The sequence below is a fragment of the Nyctereutes procyonoides genome, unplaced genomic scaffold (assembly GCF_905146905.1).
Source record: "Nyctereutes procyonoides isolate TBG_1078 unplaced genomic scaffold, NYPRO_anot_genome, whole genome shotgun sequence".
In the NCBI taxonomy this organism is placed as follows: Eukaryota; Metazoa; Chordata; class Mammalia; order Carnivora; family Canidae; genus Nyctereutes; species Nyctereutes procyonoides.
In genome coordinates this window covers 50,296,242-50,317,491 of record NW_026575052.1, presented here as the reverse complement: position 1 = coordinate 50,317,491, position 21,250 = coordinate 50,296,242, and the positions used below count along the sequence as shown (strand labels likewise).

At 42.5% G+C, this 21,250-nt stretch overlaps 2 protein-coding genes across 6 annotated transcripts in view; one reads left to right on the top strand and one right to left on the bottom strand.

Moving 5' to 3' along the window:
- NRG2 (neuregulin 2) overlaps positions 1–13,802 on the bottom strand; it is a 243,269-nt gene extending 229,467 nt beyond the window's left edge. The window contains exons 1-2 of the mRNA XM_055331368.1: positions 13,761–13,802; positions 13,354–13,485 (exon numbers count right to left, since the gene is read on the bottom strand). The gene's annotated coding sequence lies outside the window, so the exon portion shown is untranslated. The remainder of the gene's footprint in view (positions 1–13,353; positions 13,486–13,760) is intronic.
- On the top strand, positions 12,017–20,698 carry PURA (purine rich element binding protein A). 5 transcript variants are annotated; one of them, XM_055331373.1, is made up of 2 exons: positions 12,017–12,150; positions 18,746–20,698. In XM_055331373.1, exon 2 carries the CDS (start codon positions 18,893–18,895, stop codon positions 19,859–19,861), a length of 969 nt encoding a protein of 322 aa, XP_055187348.1. In that variant the 5' UTR covers positions 12,017–12,150; positions 18,746–18,892; the 3' UTR covers positions 19,862–20,698. The 5 variants fall into 5 exon arrangements, with proteins under 5 accessions (XP_055187348.1, XP_055187347.1, XP_055187345.1 ...); XM_055331372.1 differs by lacking the exon at positions 12,017–12,150 and adding an exon at positions 12,651–12,950; XM_055331370.1 differs by lacking the exon at positions 12,017–12,150 and adding an exon at positions 12,651–13,089.
- The last annotated feature ends 552 nt before the right edge of the window (positions 20,699–21,250 follow it).

The following is a 21,250-nucleotide window of genomic DNA, read 5'->3' as shown; positions in this document are numbered from 1 at the left end:
TACCAGGAAGTAGGAATCACTGAGGGCCATCTTGCAGGCTGGCTACTACAGGTAAGGATGTTGTCATGTTGCAATTCATGTGAGAAGTAAAGACTTAACCTCTGGATTTGCCCCATCTTATAGATCACCACTTACAAAATACCAAAAGCAAACAAGCAACAAAAAATCTCTCACATGCTGCATGATACAAAGAAAAGGCATTACTTAGAGGGAGCTTGTGGAAGAAGTCAGTCTTGTCACAGAAGCACCTGATGTCCCTTGATCAATACAGAACGTGAATACCTGGCATCATAGGAATGAGGAAATGAAGCTTAACACTTGGACTTAAAGAAACTAATGGCTGATAGCAACTTGACTAAATACAGTGTTAGCTATATAAATAAACACTCACCTGACATAAATGTATTCACCCTGATGGATGATTGTTTCCAATAATAAATGCTGTACCATAGGAAAGAAAGTAGCTACAACTTTCTTATGGTTTGGTCATGAATATTCACTCAGTCATTTTGTTAGTCAACAAATATTATAATGGTACAGCGGGGACTTTTGCACTCAATTAATATTCTGAGTTCCCTTTTGGGATATAATACTATATTTAACAATATAATAAAGAAACATAAGAAACATAAAACAAATACACAGCCCCCCCTTCAAAAATCTTTCATTCAAAGGCAAGAAAAAATAGACAAATGACAAACTGGTGTTTGTTTTTAAAGACAATAAACACAAGGGGCTTTAAAACACAAGTTCTTAAAAAAAATAAAACACAAGTTCTTTAAAATATATATATATATGCATATATATATATATATATATATATTGCCATTTGCCTTGAATTCTTCCTTTTCATCTCTATATGTTTTTAGTTATTGGTGAAAACTATTTATATACAAGATGGCTTTTTCAATTCAAAAAACCCCACACATTTTAGGGCACAGTGTATCAGCACCATTTGTTTGGAGTTATTTCCCTGGCTAACATGTATGGGTCAGCTCAGTGGGTAACAGGAGTAAGATAATCATTTGGAGTTTTGAAATTCCTTTAGCTATATAAATAGAGATCAATTTGTGCTACATCACGTAAATGTAACTGTATCAAAAGAAGGTAAGTTGGATCTCTTTGGTACAACTAAAATACAAAGAAATATACAAAGATGTACTTACTAAATTTGATTCAGGGGATCCCTGGGTGGCGCAGTGGTTTAGCGCCTGCCTTTGGCCCAGGGCACGATCCTGGAGACCCAGGATCGAATCCCACGTCAGGCTCCCAGTGCATGGAGCCTGCTTCTCCCTCTGCCCATGTCTCTGCCTCTCTCTCTCATTCTGTGTGACTATCATAAATAAATAAATAAATAAATTTAAAAAAAAAATAAAAATAAATTTGATTCAGTGGAAATATTCCAGATCAACAGATTGAAGAAAGCTTTTATTTAAAATAGTTTTGCAGTAAACTCAAGATCCAATTAATGGGCCAATATTAAAGAATGTAATTTCCATTTCTGTAGAGCATTAACAAGAAATTTTAGTATGTGTATGCAAGATCAACTTAAAAGCAACATGTAAACTATCCAGTTAGCAGACTCCATCCCATCTCAGTTTCTATACCATTAGCAGAAACTATCACACAAATAAATACTTTCTCTCAAAGGAACTCCCAAGCACAGTAATGTGAAATGAGGCTGCAAGCTCTTAATATATAGAAAGAAAGAGGAAGTTTAGAAAGCTTTAAGAGGACTCCTTCTTCCATCCTATTAAAAGCAGATATATAACATGTCACCCCACCAGATTGGCAAAAGTTGCATGTAACAATACCAAATATTGGGAGTAAGTAGGATTCTTGTAAACCGTGAGAGAACTGAAAACTATTTGGCATTACTTATCTCACAAAGTTGAATACTTGTATACTCTCCAACACAGCAATCCTACTCTTAGATATATAACCAGGAGAAACACTTCACATGTATGACCAGGAGTCATACATAAGAATTTTTATAGCAATGATGTTTATAATTTTTTAAAAGGCTAGAAACAACTCAACTTTTTATCAATAGGAGAGTAAACTGCAATATATTCATATAATAGAATGATATTGAAAATGATACTGAAAATCAACAATCATTATATACAACATGAATGAATATTGGCAACATAGTGTTGAGTAAAAAGGGCAAAAAAGAGGGGGAAATCCCAGAAAACTATATATTGGATGACAGCATTTTTCTTTTTTCTTTTTTTAAATTTAAATTCAATTAATTAACATATATTAGTTTCAGAGATGGAGGTCAGTGATTCATCAGTTTTCTATAACACCCAGTGTTCATTACATCATATGCCCTCCTTAATGCCCATCATCTAGTTACCCCATCCCTCTATCCGCCTCCCCTCCAGCAACCCTCAGTGTGTTTCCTATGATTAAGAATCTCTTATGGGGATCCCTGGGTGGCGCAGTGGTTGGGCGCCTGCCTTTGGCCCAGGGCGCGATCCTGGAGAACCAGGATCGAATCCCACGTCGGGGTCCCGGTGCATGGAGCCTGCTTCTCCCTCTGCCTGTGTCTCTGCCTCTCTCTCTCTCTCTCTCTCTCTCTCTCTCTCTCTGTGTGTGTGTGTGTGTGTGTGTGACTACCATAAATAAATAAAAATAAAAAAAAAGAATCTCTTATGGTTTGTCTCCCTCTCTAATTTTGTGTTGTTTTTTTTCCCTTCCTTTCCCCTATGCTCCTCTGTTTTGTTTCTTAAATTCCACACGAGTGAAATCATACGGTATTTGTTTTTCTCTGAATTACTTATTTTGCTTAGCATAATAACCTCTAGTCCCATCAACATTGTTACAAATGGCAAGATTTCAATGGCAAGATATATATATATATATGTATATATCTCATATCTTCTTTGTCTATCCATCTGTCAATGGACATCTGGGCTCTTTCCATAGTTTGGCTATCATGGACATTGCTGCTATAAACATTGGGGTGCAAGTAGCCCATTAGATCACCACATTTGTATCTTTGGGGTAAACACCTAGTAGTGCAATTGCTGGATCATAGGATAGCTCTATTTTTAACTTTTTGAGGAACCCCCATACCGTTTTCCAGAGTGGCTGTACCAGCTTGCATTCTCACCAACAGTGTAAGAGCGTTCCCCTTTCTCTGCATTTTCACCAACATCTATCATTTTCTGAGTTGCTCATTTTAGCCATTCTGATCATTGTGAGGTGGCATCTCATTGTGGTTTTGATTTGTATTTCCCTATTGCTGAGTGATGTTGAGCAATTTTGATGTGTCTGTTGGCCATTTGTATGTCTTCTTTGGAGAAATGTCTGTTCATGTCTTCTTCCATTTCTTGATTGGATTATTTGTTCTTTGAGTGTTAATAAACTCTTACAGATTTTGGAATCTAGCTCTTTTTCTGATATGTCATTTGCAAATATCTTCTCCCATTCTGACAGCATTTTTCTAAAGCTCAAAAACATATGGGTCAAACAAAATATTGTTTTAGCATAGGTACACTTGTCATAAAACTAAATTTTAAAAAGAATACAGCAATGAAAAGATAAGCATGAAATTCAGGACACTGGGCACCCTTGAGGACAAAGGAAGAGATAGAGGAGAAGCCCAGGTGGAGGTAGATGCAAGTTATTAGGAAATGTTCCTAGTTCTTGATTGGATAGTGCATTATATTATCATATATTATCAAGCTTTATAGCTAATACATGTGTTACATAGGTCTTTTGTATGTCTTAAAAAGAAAAATGTTAAGAGATTGATCTAGTTCATCCTGACCTACTCCAAGTGAGAGAGAGCTGCTGCTGCGCTGCTGCTGTTTCTGCTGCTTCTTTTTTAGTAGTAATCTCCATAACCAGTGTGGAACTTGAATTCACAACCCCCAAATCAAGAGTCACATGTTCCAACAACTGAGCCAGCCAGGCACCTGAAGCTGATGCTTATTCTGGAGGTAAAGAAACTGAAGGTAGTATGGCCATATCTTCAAATAAGTAATCAGATGAGTTCTACAAAATAGAATCCCTCTCTCAAAGATAATGATAGATTTTAAAGAGAATAATTGTCCTAGCTGGAGCCAAGAGATTATAAGTGATTTAATTTAATTAATTTAAGTAATTTAATTTCAAAATCTAGGAGAATTATATGAGAAATTTCTTTCTAACAAATGAATGGATTGTGTGGCAAAATGAACCTCTTATATCTGTCAGTCAAAAAACTGTGATGATCCAGGATGGGATCTCAGCATTACCAGGTGAACTTAAAATTTCCAGACGTAAAAGGAACAAGAGAACTTTCAGGAAAACTGGAGGTTCAGAATAGAATACCCAGGACAAAATGGGCAGAAAATGCAAAGGCCAAATGAATTTATTTATTCAACAAACTTTTCTTTAACATAAACTGTGCAGCAGGGAGGTGAGGCACTGGAGTAATAGAGTAATTGAGATACAGTCCCTACTCTCAAGGAACTGATACTGTAGTAATGAGGAAAAACCTTTCAATGTGTACATGGAAGACACACTACCTAGAGAAGGCATTAAGGGGTATTCAGATAGAGGAAGTAAGTATAGTGGTCCAAAATGAAGAAAAGGAAAGAATATTGAAGGTTTTTGAGAACAATGCAGTTGATTAATCTAGTTATGAGGAAGAGGAGTTTTAATCAGGTCAAGGCCTGTGACTTGAATGAAGAAAAGAGACAGAGAAAGAGACAGACAGAGACCAAGAACTTGGCTTGGATCTTGAGAGAGGTAGGAAAAGTTAGTGCCACAAGGTGGGAGTTCACATTTATGGAGCACTTACTATGTGCCAGATCCTCTTGTAAATGCTTTTTATGAATTAACTAATTCAATCCTCATACTATACCTATGTAGCTGTTGATATTAACATCCTTATTTGGTATTTCTTATGGTATTAAGAATAAGGTAATACCTTATTTGGTATTAGAGTGACCGCTAATCAAACACATTTCAAACATATGAGGAAACGGACGTATAGAGATGAAGTAATTCCCAAAATCACATAGTTAGGAATCTGAGAGCAGAGTTTTGAATCAGAAAACTTGGATTACCCCAACCATGTTCTTGACTATCACACTGAATGCAGGAGGGATCTCTTAACTAATGGTTAGGAAAAACAGAAGAGCTGTTATTCATCACTTGAATTCATTGAAGTCATTGCTTATAATGAGTTGAGATGAATGAACTATAAATATGAAATTTTCACCTCCAAGACACTGTTACACTTTGGTAAATATGGTGTGCCTCAAAGATTTTGTTGGATACTACCAATGTAGAATATTTCAGAGGAACTAGCTGGAGACAAGCTGTGTCTCCTCAACATGGTCTTAGGAGAAAAGGCCATCTTCTTGATCCCTCAGGAGATAGAGGCAGAAAGGTCCGCAAGGTAATCCTTCGTAAAGCCTTCAATTTTTTATATAAACGATGTACTTTATCACCAATCTCAATTCACATATATATTTAGTCTCCTTTTTCCTTCTCAGCAATTTAATAACTGACTTGTTGGCTCCATTGGTTCAAAATGATGCTAATGAGGTAAAATTGATGGGTTTGATTCCATTTTAGCTCTGGTGGCCATTGACTACATCCCTAAACTTGGCAAACACGAGCTGCTGAATGACTCCTGAGAAATTGTTTGGATCAGAACAAGTCTATCAACATTACACAAAAGATAATGCTTTACTGAATGTGTGTGTCAGAACCTTCATCTTTGTATTCAAGGGCAACACATTCATTTTCACAGAGAACTAAAGTGACCTGTTTAATGTCTCACAATGTATTTCTTTTTTTTTATTTTTTTTAATTTACTTATGATAGTCACAGAGAGAGAGAGAGAGGCAGAGACACAGGCAGAGGGAGAAGCAGGCTCCATGCACCGGGAGCTCGATGTGGGATTCGATCCCGGGTCTCCAGGATCGCGCCCCGGGCCAAAGACAGGCGCCAAACCGCTGCGCCACCCAGGGATCCCTCACAATGTATTTCTAGGATGATCAAGAATAGATACTTGGAAAGTTCAATATAATATACTTACTCAAAGTGATCCTGTGTTACACAGTTATGATAGTCTTTCGGTAACTTCATAAAATATACTCAATCTTGCAATCAATCAATGAATCAATATAAAAATGATCTCAGTTTCTAATAGGTAGTGGAGAATTCTTACCTGAGGACAAACTAATGAAAACCAAATCAGTTTCAATTCAAAAATGTGAGTTTAATATGCCTAGAATAAAGTTGTCTGAAGCAGTTATGTAATCCATTGAGTGAGAGAAACCTACACATCAGTGACAGAGCTTTATTTAGCAGGTGGTACTTCTCATTAAACGAGATGCAAATTTTTAAATGTGATCTGACATCTGACAAGGCCATAATAATAAGGGAGGTGTTTCATCATTATGCAAGGATATTCAGTGAAGAAAAGGGTGGTTAAAGATGAGGTTAACATGAGAATCTATCAGACTGAGAATGAGGATAAGTAAATCTGTGATCTCAATTGAAAACAAATTGGCTGAAATTGCACCAGGACCGAATAAAATAAAATGGGAAAAAAATATGTTGAAGGATATTTGTAAAGAAAATGTAAAATTTTGACGTATGATATTTCATAGTAAAAAAAACCCATGCTTTTAGAAAGGGCTGATATTTAAACTTCTCCAAAGCAGAGGAGAGAGAGAAAGGGATAGGGAGAGGGAGAGTTAGTTTATTGGCAAAGAATGCAAGCTAGGAAGGAAAATTGTCTAGGTTCAATTCTTAGCTCTGTCACTTAGTAACTGTGTGATTTTGGCAGTTTCCTTAATCTGTCTGCACCTTAGTTTTCTCATTTGTAAAATGAGGAAAGTAAAACTTACTCATAAGGCTGTTGTGAGGAGTTTATGAGCTAATATATTTACATAGTGCCATGTACATAATAAGAGCACTATATAAACATTATACTTTGAATAAAAGATATCTAAAGATTAACATCAATAGTGATATTTAATGAGAGAAACAAAAATAAATCTGGTAGATATGCAATTCTTTATCCAAAATTCTTGGGGCCAGATAGGTTTCTGAATTAAATTTTTTTTTTATATTTTAGGAATGTAACATATTATGCTATCTATATTTTACATAGCCTGTGTTGTCCTGGCAGTGGCCTCTAATCAAACACATGCTTCCATAATGAAATGCATCAATATCACACCAAATGGAATAATGAAGACTTTAAATAGAGTCATGTCAGTTCAGATCAGTTTTTACACCAAAAAATTAAGAAAAAAAATGTTTTGGAATTTGGAATTGCAGATAAGGAATTGTGAAGCTTTATCTACCATAAATCTTACTGTATTAAGTAATGGAAAAATAACCATGGGAAATACAGAGCAATAATAATATTAAATGATAAACTTTTCTGAAAACCTAATGTGTACACAGGAAATTTGAAGAGTTTTTCTCCCTTAAGAAAAAAAAAGATGTATACATAGTTGTCACATGGGTTGTTACCTGGATTATAGTTGGGTGACTTTATGAGGCATAAATTTTTCATTATGTCTAGAACATCTCCCTAGATAGTCTCACGACTATTTCAGCTCTCTGCCCCAATGTTACTTCCTCAAGGATTCCTTGATCATGCTATTTAAAATATCAGGTGGGAGGCATGCACACACACAATCACACAATGAACTCTTGCCCCTTTACTGCATTTCTTTTCTTTTTAGTACTTATCACTATCCAGCATTATATATTTGTTTATTACCTGTCTTACTAAACTGGAAACTCTATAGGAACAGGGATTTGGTTATGTTGAAGCACCTGCTATGATGGCTGGCAAACAGGCAGTTGATAGATATTGTTCAATAAATGATTTAAGAAAATAAGCCTGACTGATAAACAGTGGTGAGTTCTGAGAACTCGTCTTCATATAGCAGGGAATACTTTCCAAAAGGAAATTCAAGGCAAAAATAAATAAATAAAATGCCATCTAAACATCACCTGTAATATGTTTATAGAATATATATATACATATAAATAGAATTCCAGAATAGTAATTTAAAAACATTTCTTCTCAGGGTGCCTGGCTGTGTCAGTCGGAAGAGCATGTGACTCTTGGTCTCGAGGTCGTGAGTTTGAGCCCCACCTTAGGTATAGTGATTACTAAAAAAAAAAATAAACGTTAAAGGTTAATAAAAGGATTTCTTCTCTATAAACATATTTATCAAGTAAATATCGATTTACTAGCTAGGAAGTAAAAAACTAATCAATATACTTACATTCCATTTACATTTAATAATTAATTTTGAGTATCTAAGTAGACAAGAAAAAATATACTTAAAGATAAAAATACTAGAGCACAAAATATTAAAGAAAGAACTTACTTTGTATTTTTCCCAGGGAGGATTATCTTGATTTTTCCCTTGATGTATTTTACTCACCACTGAAAGAAACCAACTGATCATCTAATTGCAAAGTGCCACTGCATTTGGTTATAAAAATCGTCTAAATTAGCTTCAGAGGGCAGTGTAATCTGGTTGTATGTACACACTGCTCCAGGTAGTAAAATAACAGCTCATTTATATTTTAAAGTAAACAAAGGAATTTTGGGGTCATCATAAAATGTGCAATAACATTCAACAGTACTTTCTTTTTTTTTTTTAATATTTTTTTTAATTTTTTATTTATTTATGATAGTCACAGAGAGAGAGAGAGAGAGAGAGAGGCAGAGACACAGGCAGAGGGAGAAGCAGGCTCCGTGCACCGGGAGCCCGATGTGGGACTCGATCCCGGGTCTCCAGGATCGCGCCCTGGGCCAAAGGCAGGCGCCAAACCGCTGCGCCACCCAGGGATCCCTCAACAGTACTTTCATTCCAGATAGATTCACTCCTTGGAAAGGCCCAGGTTTCCTTTTCCTTTCTAACTTCTCCCATAGGTCAGTTTTGACTTGGGAAAGGTACAAATTGGAATTTAGGCCACACTCTTGGTAAAAGTATCAAATATAACAACCATTTTCAAGTTACCATACTATATCTTACAAATTGACATTCCACTGATCATGGTTAAAAGTAATAGCATCATTCCAATATCTATCTGTAACCTTTACTTTTGCACTTTTTTTTCTTTCCATTACTCTTAAACTAGGAAGACAAAAACAAAACAGAAAAAAAAAATCCAATAGCAGTTTAATGGCTTTCAAACTCTGTTAACCCAGATTATGGAAGGATTTTCTATCAGGATTATTTGAAACAAATAATGGAAATTGTGAATGTATATGTTTCCCACAGGAAGAGAGGCTCCCTGAAATAACACGAATTAGCACACATATCTGGGTCAAGTGGTGTTAACCAATGACTCTGGGACGGGAAAAAGTAGGTAAAAAAGACGAAACCAGACAATCAATACCAAAAAGATCAGAGGCTCATAATTATGACAGTGAGATCAAGTCTAAATAATTACTGGCCTTTTTGCTCTTAAGCGATATATGGTGATAATGTAGGTAGGAGGATGAAGAGTGATTTGCCACAGCTCTGTGCCCTCAACAAGAGAGGGTTCTGCTTACCTGCTTTTGAGAACTGGTTCAAGATCATGTCAGCATTTAAGAAGTAAGCGGTCCACTTCAATAAATTCTACACCAACAAAGAAAAACCTGCCCTTGCTTAAGTGGAAATTCAAGATAACTAACGTAGTCTGTCAGGGCACATATGAACTAGACAAGTCTCGTGCTTCTGACTCTTGTCTTCAAGTCCCCAAACTGGAATAAAACCAGATAAATGCCTGAGGAACCACTTCACACCCCAAACACGTGCAAACTTTGTTCAACAGAACACCCTACTGCCAAAATGGAGTTGGCAGAAGTTTGGAGCAAAGGCCCCCGGGCTGCATGATTTGCTGGCACCAGAGAGCTTAAAAATCTTAACAGAATACTGCTGAGTTTGGGCTCTACCAGTTTGCTTGAGACTCTCTCCAAGTTTAACCTGAGAAAGATGGAAGCTGCCATCAAGAAAGACTTTATTAACCCTTCATCCTCTACCCAGAAATAATGTGCTCTCCCACTCCTGATGGTCATACTTCTATATTCTTTCATAGTGTATACCATAAATCTAATGCAGTCTATTTTGAAACGCATGTAAATTCAATTTTGTTTGGTAGCTTGGACAAAGGAGTACAGAGAGAACTACTGTAAATACACAAAATTATGATAAAGTTCTACTTAGAGAATTTTTTATCCAAATAGCCCCCATACATCACAATTTATTACCCTCAAACACTGCAGCAATAAGATATAGGATATCTGTGAGTTGCTATCAGTTTATATATAGTTTAGCTGAAATTATCACTGTTTTGAGTTTGAGTAATGGTGGTTTAGTTTGTATGAACAATTGTATGAACAATTTAGGAAGCAAAGAAAGGAGCCAAGAAGAGTTCTTCTCTTCCACAAGGGTCAACAATAAGGTGCTATTTGGGATTCTCACAAGCTTGATGCAGTTTAATGAAGAAAATTGCACCCCAAATCTAAAATTGTAAGTACAGGTGCCTGGCTGGCTCAGTCGGTAGAGCATGCGACTCTTGATTTGGAGGTCATGAGTTCAAGTGCAACGTTGGGTATAGCACTTACTTAAAAAATAAAATTGTAGTTAGAATACTAGCAACTATACAACTAGCAAGTTTAAACTTATAAAATTCTTAATATGCAGTATTGAGAAACTATGGTTTGCTTTGAAAGGTTATTTTGTGCTGGTTCAATACAAGATCAGGCTTAGAGTGAAGATGCTACTTGCTCCTTATACAGCTAAAAAAAAAAAAAAAGCTTTTTAAAAACCTTCAAATCTTTTCCTTCAGTAACTCCATGTATTAATTTCTCTTTTGAAAGCCTTTCTGTTTTTCCTCCTCTAGAACTTCTTAAGTATTCTAATTCTCAGGTATGATTTCATATTTCTAATCTCCACAATAGAGTTGGATGTATTTAGGACAAAACACTCTTCAGGATATCAAGTTGCAGAAGACTGTAGTTTTAAAGATATTTATATAGTAGTGCTGCCACCTAAAGATGAGGTGAATAAAGAAGCAATTCAAAAGAAATGACCCATCATTCTTAAACCTGTCTAAAAAATTTTACCCCTAACTAGGGATTAATAAACATTTTGCTGTTAGTATGGAATCTGAATTGTTTCACAATAACTTATTGCTCAGCTATAGTTTTCTATGGCAGAAAATTCCAACCTCAAACCAGAGTCCTCTGGGATTTGGGGTCTCCAGGAATACCTACCAAATTAAGCACTGCTTATAATAGATGGGGAGGGGGAGAGGGGCATCCAAAGACACCTAGAAGTAAACAATTGAGGGATTTTTGGCTTAGTGGATAAAGTAGGTAATAAAAGACCTGAGGTGTTTCCCTCTATCGGTGACAGACTCCTTGCAACTCTGAACAACTGACTTACATTTTTGTAACTCGATTTTCTCATCTATAAAATGGGGTTAATTTCATCTCACTCCTACTTGCCTCAAAGGCTTAACTAGATAAGCTTCCTTAAAAAAAGGTCTGGGCCTATAATAAATGAGTTTAAAAGTCTAATATGCCTATTAAAAGGATATTTTACTGTGTATTGCAAGGTAACTTCGAAATAAAATATACTCAAATAAGTTAGGACAGTGACTAAATTTTCCTAAAGTGCAGACTAATTTCTCTGAGACCTATTTAAATAAATGACACCTTCTATTTATTTGCAGCTGATAATCTTTAACTGATCCATCTTCCACGTACGCGGTGTTACAGGATGGGAGACGTGACAGCATACAAAGTGAGGGGAAAAAGTTGCTATGCACCAAAAATCCTGTCAAACTGAAGATTTCAAGAAAACTCTTAAAGGACATTTAATAGTTCTGCATTTCGTTCTTGCGTAGCAATTTATGAAAAATAACTCGTCTCTTCCACTTTCTCCCTCTCAGCCCAAGGACGCATAAATAATATTTATCAGGGTTTTGTCCTTAGTCACAGTCCCTCAAAGGGGCCCAGCTTCACCTACACTGCGTGGGAGGCTGGGCAGCAGCCCCACGCTTCCTGTCAAGGATTCCTGGGGCTAGAGCCTGAACGTGGTCTCGCTGCTTTCTTTTTTATGCTAATTCTGCCCTTCTAGCCCTCTCGGCGGGCGACTGAAGGCCAAGGTGAGACCCTCCCGGGAGATGAAAGGCCTACTGCCTCCCGAGACGTGCGGGGGGAACGGGGGCGGGGGGAGAGGGCGACAGGGTGGTAGCTGCACCAGTAACGCGGCTTAGGGCCCTAAGTTGGAGCTGATGCAGGCCCAACGGGGTTCTTGCCCCGCCTGAGCCTCGCTCCAGCCTTCAAAGCCCAACGATGGACTGAGTCCTCCTAGGGGCGCCACGCGCGGTGAGCGGAGGAAGTGCGGGCGAAGAGGCCACAGGCAGCCCCCTCCTCGGACGCGCCTCAAGGCCTCGGCCGCCCGCTGCTGACGCGCCAACGGCGGAGAAGACGCGCGCACGCGCAAGAGGGAGGCGGCGGGAGCGCGCTCGCCGCCCGCCGCCACGGCAACTGAAACGGAGGGACGCGAGGGCGGAGGGCGCGAGCCACGGGGGGAGGATGGGGGAGAGATGGTGGGTAACGCGGAACGCGCGCTGACGTCGCTCGGAGTCACGCACGGAGCGCCGGGTTACGCGCCGACGTCTGGCTGCCACGACTTGCCGTCTGCGGCGGCGACGAGCGGATCCCGCAGGGGAAGGAGGAGGAGGAGGGAGAGCCAAGGGGGCTGTGAGTGAGCGGGAGAGGCAGGGTGTGAGCCGAACTTGCCCGCGGGAGGGAGGACGAGCGAGAGCCGAGCCAGCCGTCCGAGCCGCCTCCTCCTCCTCCCCTCGGCGTCCCGCCCCCGCCCGCCAGCCTGCCCTCCTTCCTCCTCAGCCGGCAGAGCCGGAGTGAGGCGCCGCTCGGCTCGCGCCGCTGTCCAGGACAGGTGTGCGCGCGCGCGTCCTCCTCTCCCTGCTCCCCTCCCCCTTTCCTCGCGCCAGCCTAGCGCCAGCCTCGCGCGCGCCCTCCCTCCCTCCAGCCCGCGCCCTCCCTCACCTGCGGCAGGACAGCGCCCGCCCGCCCGGGTAAGCCCCTCGCGACCTTCCGTGCTGCCACTGCCACAACTCGAGGTGCCGCCCACCCCGTCCTCTCTAATTGCGCTCTTATGCCCCAGGAATAATTACTGTACCATTGTAGACATCCTCGCACCCTCCCTCCGGGGACTCTGGCAGTGCAGCAACACCCCCCCCCCCCGTAGCGCACGAACGAACGAACGAACGAACTCCCACCTCCAAAAAAGAACAAAATCACACGCCACTTAAAAAAGGAAAAAAAAAAGACAATCCTACCTCCGCAGACGCTTGTAGACCACCAGTGGTGCCGTTTGCCTAGCAATCCCTAAGCCCCATTTCTCCTGACCACCTTCGCCCCGGGCCTGGGACAGTGCGCCAAACGTGGCTGACACTCCCTGCACAGCAGCCCTGGCGGGAGGGGGAAGAAGGAGGGTTCTAGGCTTCACTACCAACCCCTCCTCTCCTCTCTTCAACCCCCACCCCCGCAATGCATACACCCGCCCAGGATGCGTTGTAAAAATAAAAAATAATACATTGGTACTGACATCGCAAATGAAGGCAGGCCCAAGGATGAGTGGCCCGAACAAGGCATTTTCGCAGCCCCACGGAGCTAGGTCTGCTCTACAGCTTCGTCTGCCTTTGTTCGGGGGCAAAAGGAACGGATGCGAAGTTGGGGGTCTTACCTTTGAGCGAGAGTGGGCTCCGGAGGCGGCTGATATGTCTGTAGAAGGAACCCTCACAAATATATCTGCCTTGATTCTGAACTTGGGTAGAGAAAGGCCCAAGTCCGGCTAGGGCAACTTTCTTTGGCTCGTTGCTGTCTGCCCCTGAATTAATGCCACCTTTATTTCCGCTGTCTGTGAGGGACCCTCTTGAGGGTTCTAATTCGTTCTGTCGGGCCAGGTGCTTTCGGAGAGCTTTTTGGCAGCGGTGTCTATGCTTGTTTCCCGTGTCCTTGGAAGGGAGGTCCCAGTGCTTTACAATAAACGGAATTTGGTTTGACTTCTTTTGGTAGACTGTCAGAGGAGAAAAGGAATTTTTTTTTATTACTTCAAGACCCCCCACTGCTTCCAGCCCAAACTAACGTTTGCGAATTGCTGCTTTGAAAATTGGAGTGTTGACTAGAGTGTGGAGAGTTGCTGATTTCATTCCTTTGGGTACTAGTAAAACCTTTTAAGCATCAGCGGGAAGAGAATGAGCTATTGACGTTTGCATCGGTTCTGTTTGGGCCTTTTGGGTACATAAAATATCGGGTTCTTGGAATCTTTGATCGAATTTAGAATGCGTGCTACGTTTATTTAACTCTTTTGCAAATGCTTAGAATGAAAACATTTTGTGAAATGCGAGGGTTCTGTCACATGGATTGTTCTCTTCAGATTTTGGATGTTTAATTCATATCTTTAAACATTAAAATAGCATTGGAGAGATATAATTTTACAGATTAGGTGAGCTATAGAAGGACAATGTGCATTTAAAAAATGATTGATGAAATACTATTACTATTAGTCTTTGTTGTTAAACGTGAACATTTACCCTTCATTTTCCTGGAAGATAGCCATGAGAAGAAATGGGTAATTCCTCCACTATGAACACTTGGAATTCAACATTCCACTTAGTTTTAATGATTTGGATATTGAAGATAATTGTCTAGTTTTAAAAAGGCATTTAAAGTAGCACTTGAAAACACAATTTCTAATGTTCTTGCTTCTCTTTTATTTTGGTAATCTGTGGTATTAATCAGCATATTGTCTGCTGGGAACTCCATATAGTCAAAAGGGTTTCTTACCCAGAGGTAGATTCCCTCCTTCCAAGTTTATTTTATAAATGTGTGTGTTAATTTTTACTTTTCAAAACTAAATTATTTAGAATCACCCATAGTTCAGGCTGAGGAAAAGTGAAGCTTTTTTCCTTCTTGTTCTGTCTAATGTTTGTTTCACTTGTGAACAATTTTTTGTTAGTAAGGGTTTGTTAACAACAGAGATAGTGGGATTGAAAATAAAGCAATCTCTGTTCTCAAAATGTGTGTGTAGTATTAATAAAAGCACAAGAAATATAAAGACATCAGATTTTTTTAAAGTAAGCAAACTGAGTAGAAAGGGAATATTTTTGACGAATTTTAATTAACACAGATATTTTGCTGCATATTGATATATTTCGTTTCCCCTTTGCCTTTCCCATATTGTATTGAAATTATCAATTTAATTTTACAACTGTTTGTTTCAAAATAACAAATTCAAAAAGCCAGACACTGGAACTGACTTTTCATTTACTAAGTATATTATTTAGGTAATTAACAAATGGCTAGAAGTCTTTTCAAATCTACAGATTTTCGAATGGAGTTTCAATGTTAGGATGCAAATCTAACTTTGAAATTCTTTTGAAGGTTCTAAGCTTTTTAAGACTTTCGAGTCAATATTCATTCTTCCCAGGCTGCCTTTTAAGGCTACTATATTATCTAACCTAAGGAAAGCCGCCTTTCACCACCATCCCCTTCCCCAGTCTGACCAAAGCCCCACATTTACAGGCTTATCCTGAAATTAACTTTTTGAGTAGTGAAAATGTGCTAAATATCCCACTTATCATTGAATTGTTTTGGAAAAGCCATTGTTAACCTTGTTTACCTTTTAGATACCATTTGTAAAATAGAGAAACTGGTATATAATGGCAGAAATTTTGTATATATATATAATAAATAGCATAACATAAGTGCCTATTTATGTGGAGAGATCCAGGTCTCAGTCATTTGCTGATTTGAGCTTAAAATTCCCAGAGTAAGAATGCAAATGATATTTAACTTGTGTTTTGCCTAGAAACTTCATCATTTGCCTCTGCGCTGGGGAACTAAGAACTCAGTTTCTGGTGACAGACGCTTTTTCAGAAAATCAGGGTGTTCCCAAACTCAAACTGTTTCAGAACCCTGGATGTAAACGTTTGGGACAGTGAAGAAATTTAGACTCTAAAGTTGGTTCAAGAAGGTGGGGAGTTTTAAACCCTGGTTTTATGTCCTGGAGAAAGCAGTCATTAGCGTAGAAGAATGGCAGGGACCCGTAAGCGCGTGCCCCCTCGTAGCAATCTCTTTGGGCTTCTTGCTTCTGTGAGCTCTCTTTAAAGGGGCAAGAGCTTGGTTCTGCGCAAGGTAAACCTGAGAAGAAAAACAGCGGCTCTTTTATATCAGACTTAAACAGATCTTAGCCTCATTTTACAGCTGGGAGTGTAATACCCGGCTCTGCTCTGTTCCGAGACCCTGCCACTCATCCTTTATGTCCCAGTTTGGGGCCAGGGTCTATCCAGGGTCCTGATTGCTACTGTGTGAGCTTGGAGGTGCCACTGCCTTTTTCTCACTTGAAATTTTGCCCGGTGGGAAGTTCACCAACAGGTCTTCTCTTCCCTTCCCTGCAGACTTGGGGACAAGGGAGGGAGTTCAGAAAAATCCGCACTAAAAGTGTACTACGCAATGCTGGAGAATGCCCCTGCCCAACTAAGGAGAAATTCTTTATGGGGCCCAAAGTCTGGATTTCTTTCTCTCAGAATGGGCCTCCTCTTCAGGGAACCATTTCAAGGACCACTGGATGGGTGGGTGGTTCTGGGGCTGGTTCCCACAGGACCACTCCAGTTTACTCTTTGGTAGCCATCGTGCTTTGCCCTGTTTCTTGCTCTTTAGCGGGCAGTAGCAAACATCAGCCCAGATCCAAAGAAGCTTCTGCTGGCTAGAACGGGGCCCTGGCTAAAAGAAGAAGGAAGCTGTGAATACTTAGCAGGCAGGTTTGCCTAGGTGATGAAAGGATATATTAGGGGGCTTTGAGGGCTCAGGCATTGAAAGGTTATGTCTTAGACTAGTCTAGGTTTCTTGATCATTAGTCCTCTCTACCCCTTTCTTTTCCAGGAAGCCTGAACAACTATGTACTCAACAGTCTCTGGGGCTAAAAGAGGGAGGGAAGGCTCCTTACTTTGGGGGTTGAGGGATGTTCAGTGGGAATGGAGCCCACAGATGGGACAGACAAATTTTTCTAAGGATAGAGGCAGCAATCCATTGTTTGAGAAAGCGAGGAGTAAAGCTGTGAGTATCCCCTGAGCCCCTTACGGAAGGTGATAAGGAAAATGTAGGGGGATTGGCAGGAGTTCCCTGGGAGATAGGCCTTAGCTTTCCTTCAACTGTTAGAACTATAGACTGCAGGGAGGGAGTATGAGCATTTGCTGGATATCTAGGAGAAAGAAAACAGGCCCCAGATGATGATTTAGATCTAGGAAGGTAGAATTCACTTATTTCCGAGTCCCTTTGAGAGACCAGGGACCCCCTTTGGCTGTCACTATCCAAAGATTCATTGGTTAATTCATGGTTGGTAAACTAGCTGTCCACCTAAAAACCATTACTTACTTAATGTTTTACTTTTTGAGGGGTGGGAGCTCTCTTTGACACTTAGTTGTTTCTGGGAGGAGGGGTGAAAGGGGAGAGCGACCTGTATTAATGAAACCCGTAAGGAACTGCGTTTCCCAGGAAATTCCTGACATTTTTAGCTCGTGAATTTCCTAAATCTTGCTTGGTTTTCGCCTCCATTCTGGGTCCTTCCAGAGGGGAAGAGTGGGTTGGGGGCTGAAAGCTCGGCAGGGCCTGGTTCATCCGCAGAGCTGGCCGGCAACCCAGGCTGGGCTCAGCCTTGAGCAGGGTGCCCCCCTTCCCCAAATCTCCGAAGGAGGAGGGGGAGGCAGGCGGGCATTTGTGGTCCCAAAGGGGGCTGGTTGAAGGTTTTTGGGTGAGTGTGGGGTTTCTTTTTGATTGTTGCTTGGGGGGAAGGGCAGAGCCAACGGGAACAGGCACTGCGGGCACCCCGGCCCCGGTGCGGCTGCTGTCCTATGCTCAGCTCCCCCCCGCCGGTGAGTGCGCCCGCCCGCCGCCCGCCGCCCGCCCGACTGTGCGGGGCTGCGGTTGGGGGGAGGGGGGAGCGGGATCATCTGAGGCCAGAGCCGCTGCCTTGCGCGGGGAGGGGGAGCGGCGGGAGCGAGGGGAGGGACGGGCTAGGTGTCTGCTCCTCCGCGCCACTGCTGCCGGCGCCCCGTCCTCATCCCAGGCAGCCCCTTCTGCAGCTAAGGTTTACCGCCGCTCCACCTCTCCTGTTCCTTGCCCGCCTCTGCGGCCAGGGCTCTGCGGTAGGAGACAGCCCAGTCGGGCAATGGGTGGGCCTGTCTGGGTTTGGGTTTGGGTCTGGCTGGGCCCCACAAGGAAGGGGGTGGCCGTGACTCGGTGTCCCCTGTCTGCAGTGAGCTCAGTTGCGCTTCACAGGCCCTTCCCCCTACATCCTCTCTTTGGGGTCACTGAAAAGCAGGGCTCAGGCCTGCTCCCTGTGCTTAGTATGGCAGTCCCCTTCTCACCCCTGGTCCCCCAACTCCCTGGGCCGAGGCCGCCCAGGGTCTGGCCAACAGCGACAGCCACAGTGGTGGTGGCGGCAGCAGCTGCGACGCGGCGCGTCCCACAACACCCCCCCCCCCCAGCCAGGGGTGTGGGGTGAGGGCCGGCGGGTGGGCGCCGCCTGGCGGGCGGGCGGGCAGGGGGCTGGCATCAGGGAGGGGGCGCATGTCACGTGCCGGCGGGCGGGTGGGCGCGTACAGTAGGGCGCCCTGCTACTGTACTGGGGAGTCAGTGCCCTGTTACCGGGTCTCGTCTCTCCCGCAGATCTCGCGAGAGTGGCTGACTGGCTGTGGGGGTTGCGGCGGCAGCAGGCGGAGCCGGGGAGGGAAAGCAGCGGCGGCTGAGGCGACTGAGGCGGCGGGCGGAGCGGCAGGCGGCGGCGGCGGCGGCGCGGCGGCGGAGCGCAGCATCATGGCGGACCGAGACAGCGGCAGCGAGCAGGGTGGTGCGGCGCTGGGCTCGGGCGGCTCCCTGGGGCACCCGGGCTCGGGCTCGGGCTCCGGCGGGGGCGGTGGTGGCGGCGGGGGCGGCGGCGGCAGTGGCGGCGGCGGCGGCGGGGCCCCGGGGGGGCTGCAGCACGAGACGCAGGAGCTGGCCTCCAAGCGGGTGGACATCCAGAACAAGCGCTTCTACCTGGACGTGAAGCAGAACGCCAAGGGCCGCTTCCTGAAGATCGCTGAGGTGGGCGCGGGCGGCAACAAGAGCCGCCTCACTCTCTCCATGTCAGTGGCCGTGGAGTTCCGCGACTACCTGGGCGACTTCATCGAGCACTACGCGCAGCTGGGCCCCAGCCAGCCTCCCGACCTGGCCCAGGCGCAGGACGAGCCGCGCCGGGCGCTCAAGAGCGAGTTCCTGGTGCGCGAGAACCGCAAGTACTACATGGATCTCAAGGAGAACCAGCGCGGCCGCTTCCTGCGCATCCGCCAGACGGTCAACCGGGGGCCCGGCCTGGGCTCCACACAGGGCCAGACCATTGCGCTGCCCGCACAGGGGCTCATCGAGTTCCGCGACGCTCTGGCCAAGCTCATCGATGACTACGGAGTGGAGGAGGAGCCGGCCGAGCTGCCCGAGGGCACCTCCTTGACTGTGGACAACAAGCGCTTCTTCTTCGATGTGGGCTCCAACAAGTACGGCGTGTTTATGCGAGTGAGCGAGGTGAAGCCCACCTACCGCAACTCCATCACCGTGCCCTACAAGGTGTGGGCCAAGTTCGGACACACCTTCTGCAAGTACTCGGAGGAGATGAAGAAGATTCAAGAGAAGCAGAGGGAGAAGCGAGCTGCCTGTGAGCAGCTCCACCAGCAGCAGCAGCAGCAGCAGGAGGAGACCGCCGCTGCCACCCTGTTGCTGCAGGGTGAGGAAGAAGGGGAAGAAGATTGATCAAACTGAATGGAAAAAAACCCACACACACATGCATACACACACACATACACACACACACAGCCACACACAGAAAATATACTGTAAAGAAAGAGAGAAAATAAAAAGTTAAAAAGTTAAAAAAAAAAGAAATAACTGTTAACTCCAAGGGAGCACCACCCACAGAACCTCCACCAACTGACAGTTTCTCTTCTTGACTTGCCACCCATCGCTGGATGTTGTCCACTTTATCCACCATATAAAACAGTAAGCAGCTGCTAAAAACAAAAAACAAAAAAAATACAAAAAGTAATAACATTATATGAACTGTGTTTCCTACTTGATTAAAAAATATAAAGAACTGAGTGTTTATTTCCCTAATTAACCAAGAACTTTTGTACACGTTTAAGCTATTATTATTAAAAGTGTTTGCAAAATGGTCAAGATTATAATATTGCTGAATTATATAAAAGTCCTTTTCATGTTGAGCTAACATTTGACTTTAGCACAAAAAAAGAGATATTTTAGAACACGTAAAATAATATTTTTAGTTTTTCTCATTTTGTTACCAAATTTCAAACCTTACATGGAGGTTATTATAGTATATTTGACACCCTATATACCTGTGATTAGAGATGTGTATATATATGAGGGCTAGGCATGCTGTGTGTCTGAGCTTTGTCTAAATGTTATGCAGAAGTTTGTAGAGTTAAAGGTACGTAGGTTTAATTCATGCAAGGTAAACAATAAGTGCTCTCTTTTATACAATATGCATTGCATCTGGACCTTAAACATAAAAATGGTCAGTGAAACTTCTGTGAACATGAAGAAATTATTAAAAAAGGCATTTAAATGAAATTTGCTAAGTTGTGATTTTTATGGTTGGAACCAAAGTTATTCAAATAGTAAAAGGAAAAAGAGAAAGAAAGAAAGAAAAAGGAAATCTCCCATGATATTTTTCTGCATCTGTTTGCTTTGACTGAGTAGGTGTTTTGTCATTATTGTGTATATGAGATGTATCGTTCATAATATATTTTTTTTATTATGTGTAGAAAGATTTTAAAAACTAACGTGCAGCAATTTCCAGTGAACCTGTACTTGGACATCAGGTAGCGAGTCTATTTGTGGTCACTAGCACTGTCTCCTAAACTAGTAAGAGGTCTGAAGCTATTCTTTGATTTTTGCCAGTGCTATTAACTTATGTAGACCTGTTAAAAAGCAGAGCAACACAATTATAGTTATCCTACTGAGCCATGGATTCTGAGTTTCATTTTAAAAGTGAAAGCCAAGTTGGTATGTGTAAAGGATTTCCATGTAGCTGTGGTGCTAGTTATTACTGGCTACATTATATGCTAAGTGTATTTGTGTTCCCCAAGTGTACAAGCCTTCTATCAAAAGTGTGTTCTATAA

What these genes read in the sequence shown, in the direction of transcription:
- PURA (XM_055331369.1), top strand. Translation starts at nt 17,929, where the DNA reads ATGCTCAGCTCCCCCCCGCCGGTGAGTGCGCCCGCCCGCCGCCCGCCG. An exon ending in TCTGCGGCCAGGGCTCTGCG is followed by an intron (nt 18,223 to 18,745) that starts GTAGGAGACAGC and finishes TCTCTCCCGCAG; the next exon opens with ATCTCGCGAGAGTGGCTGAC.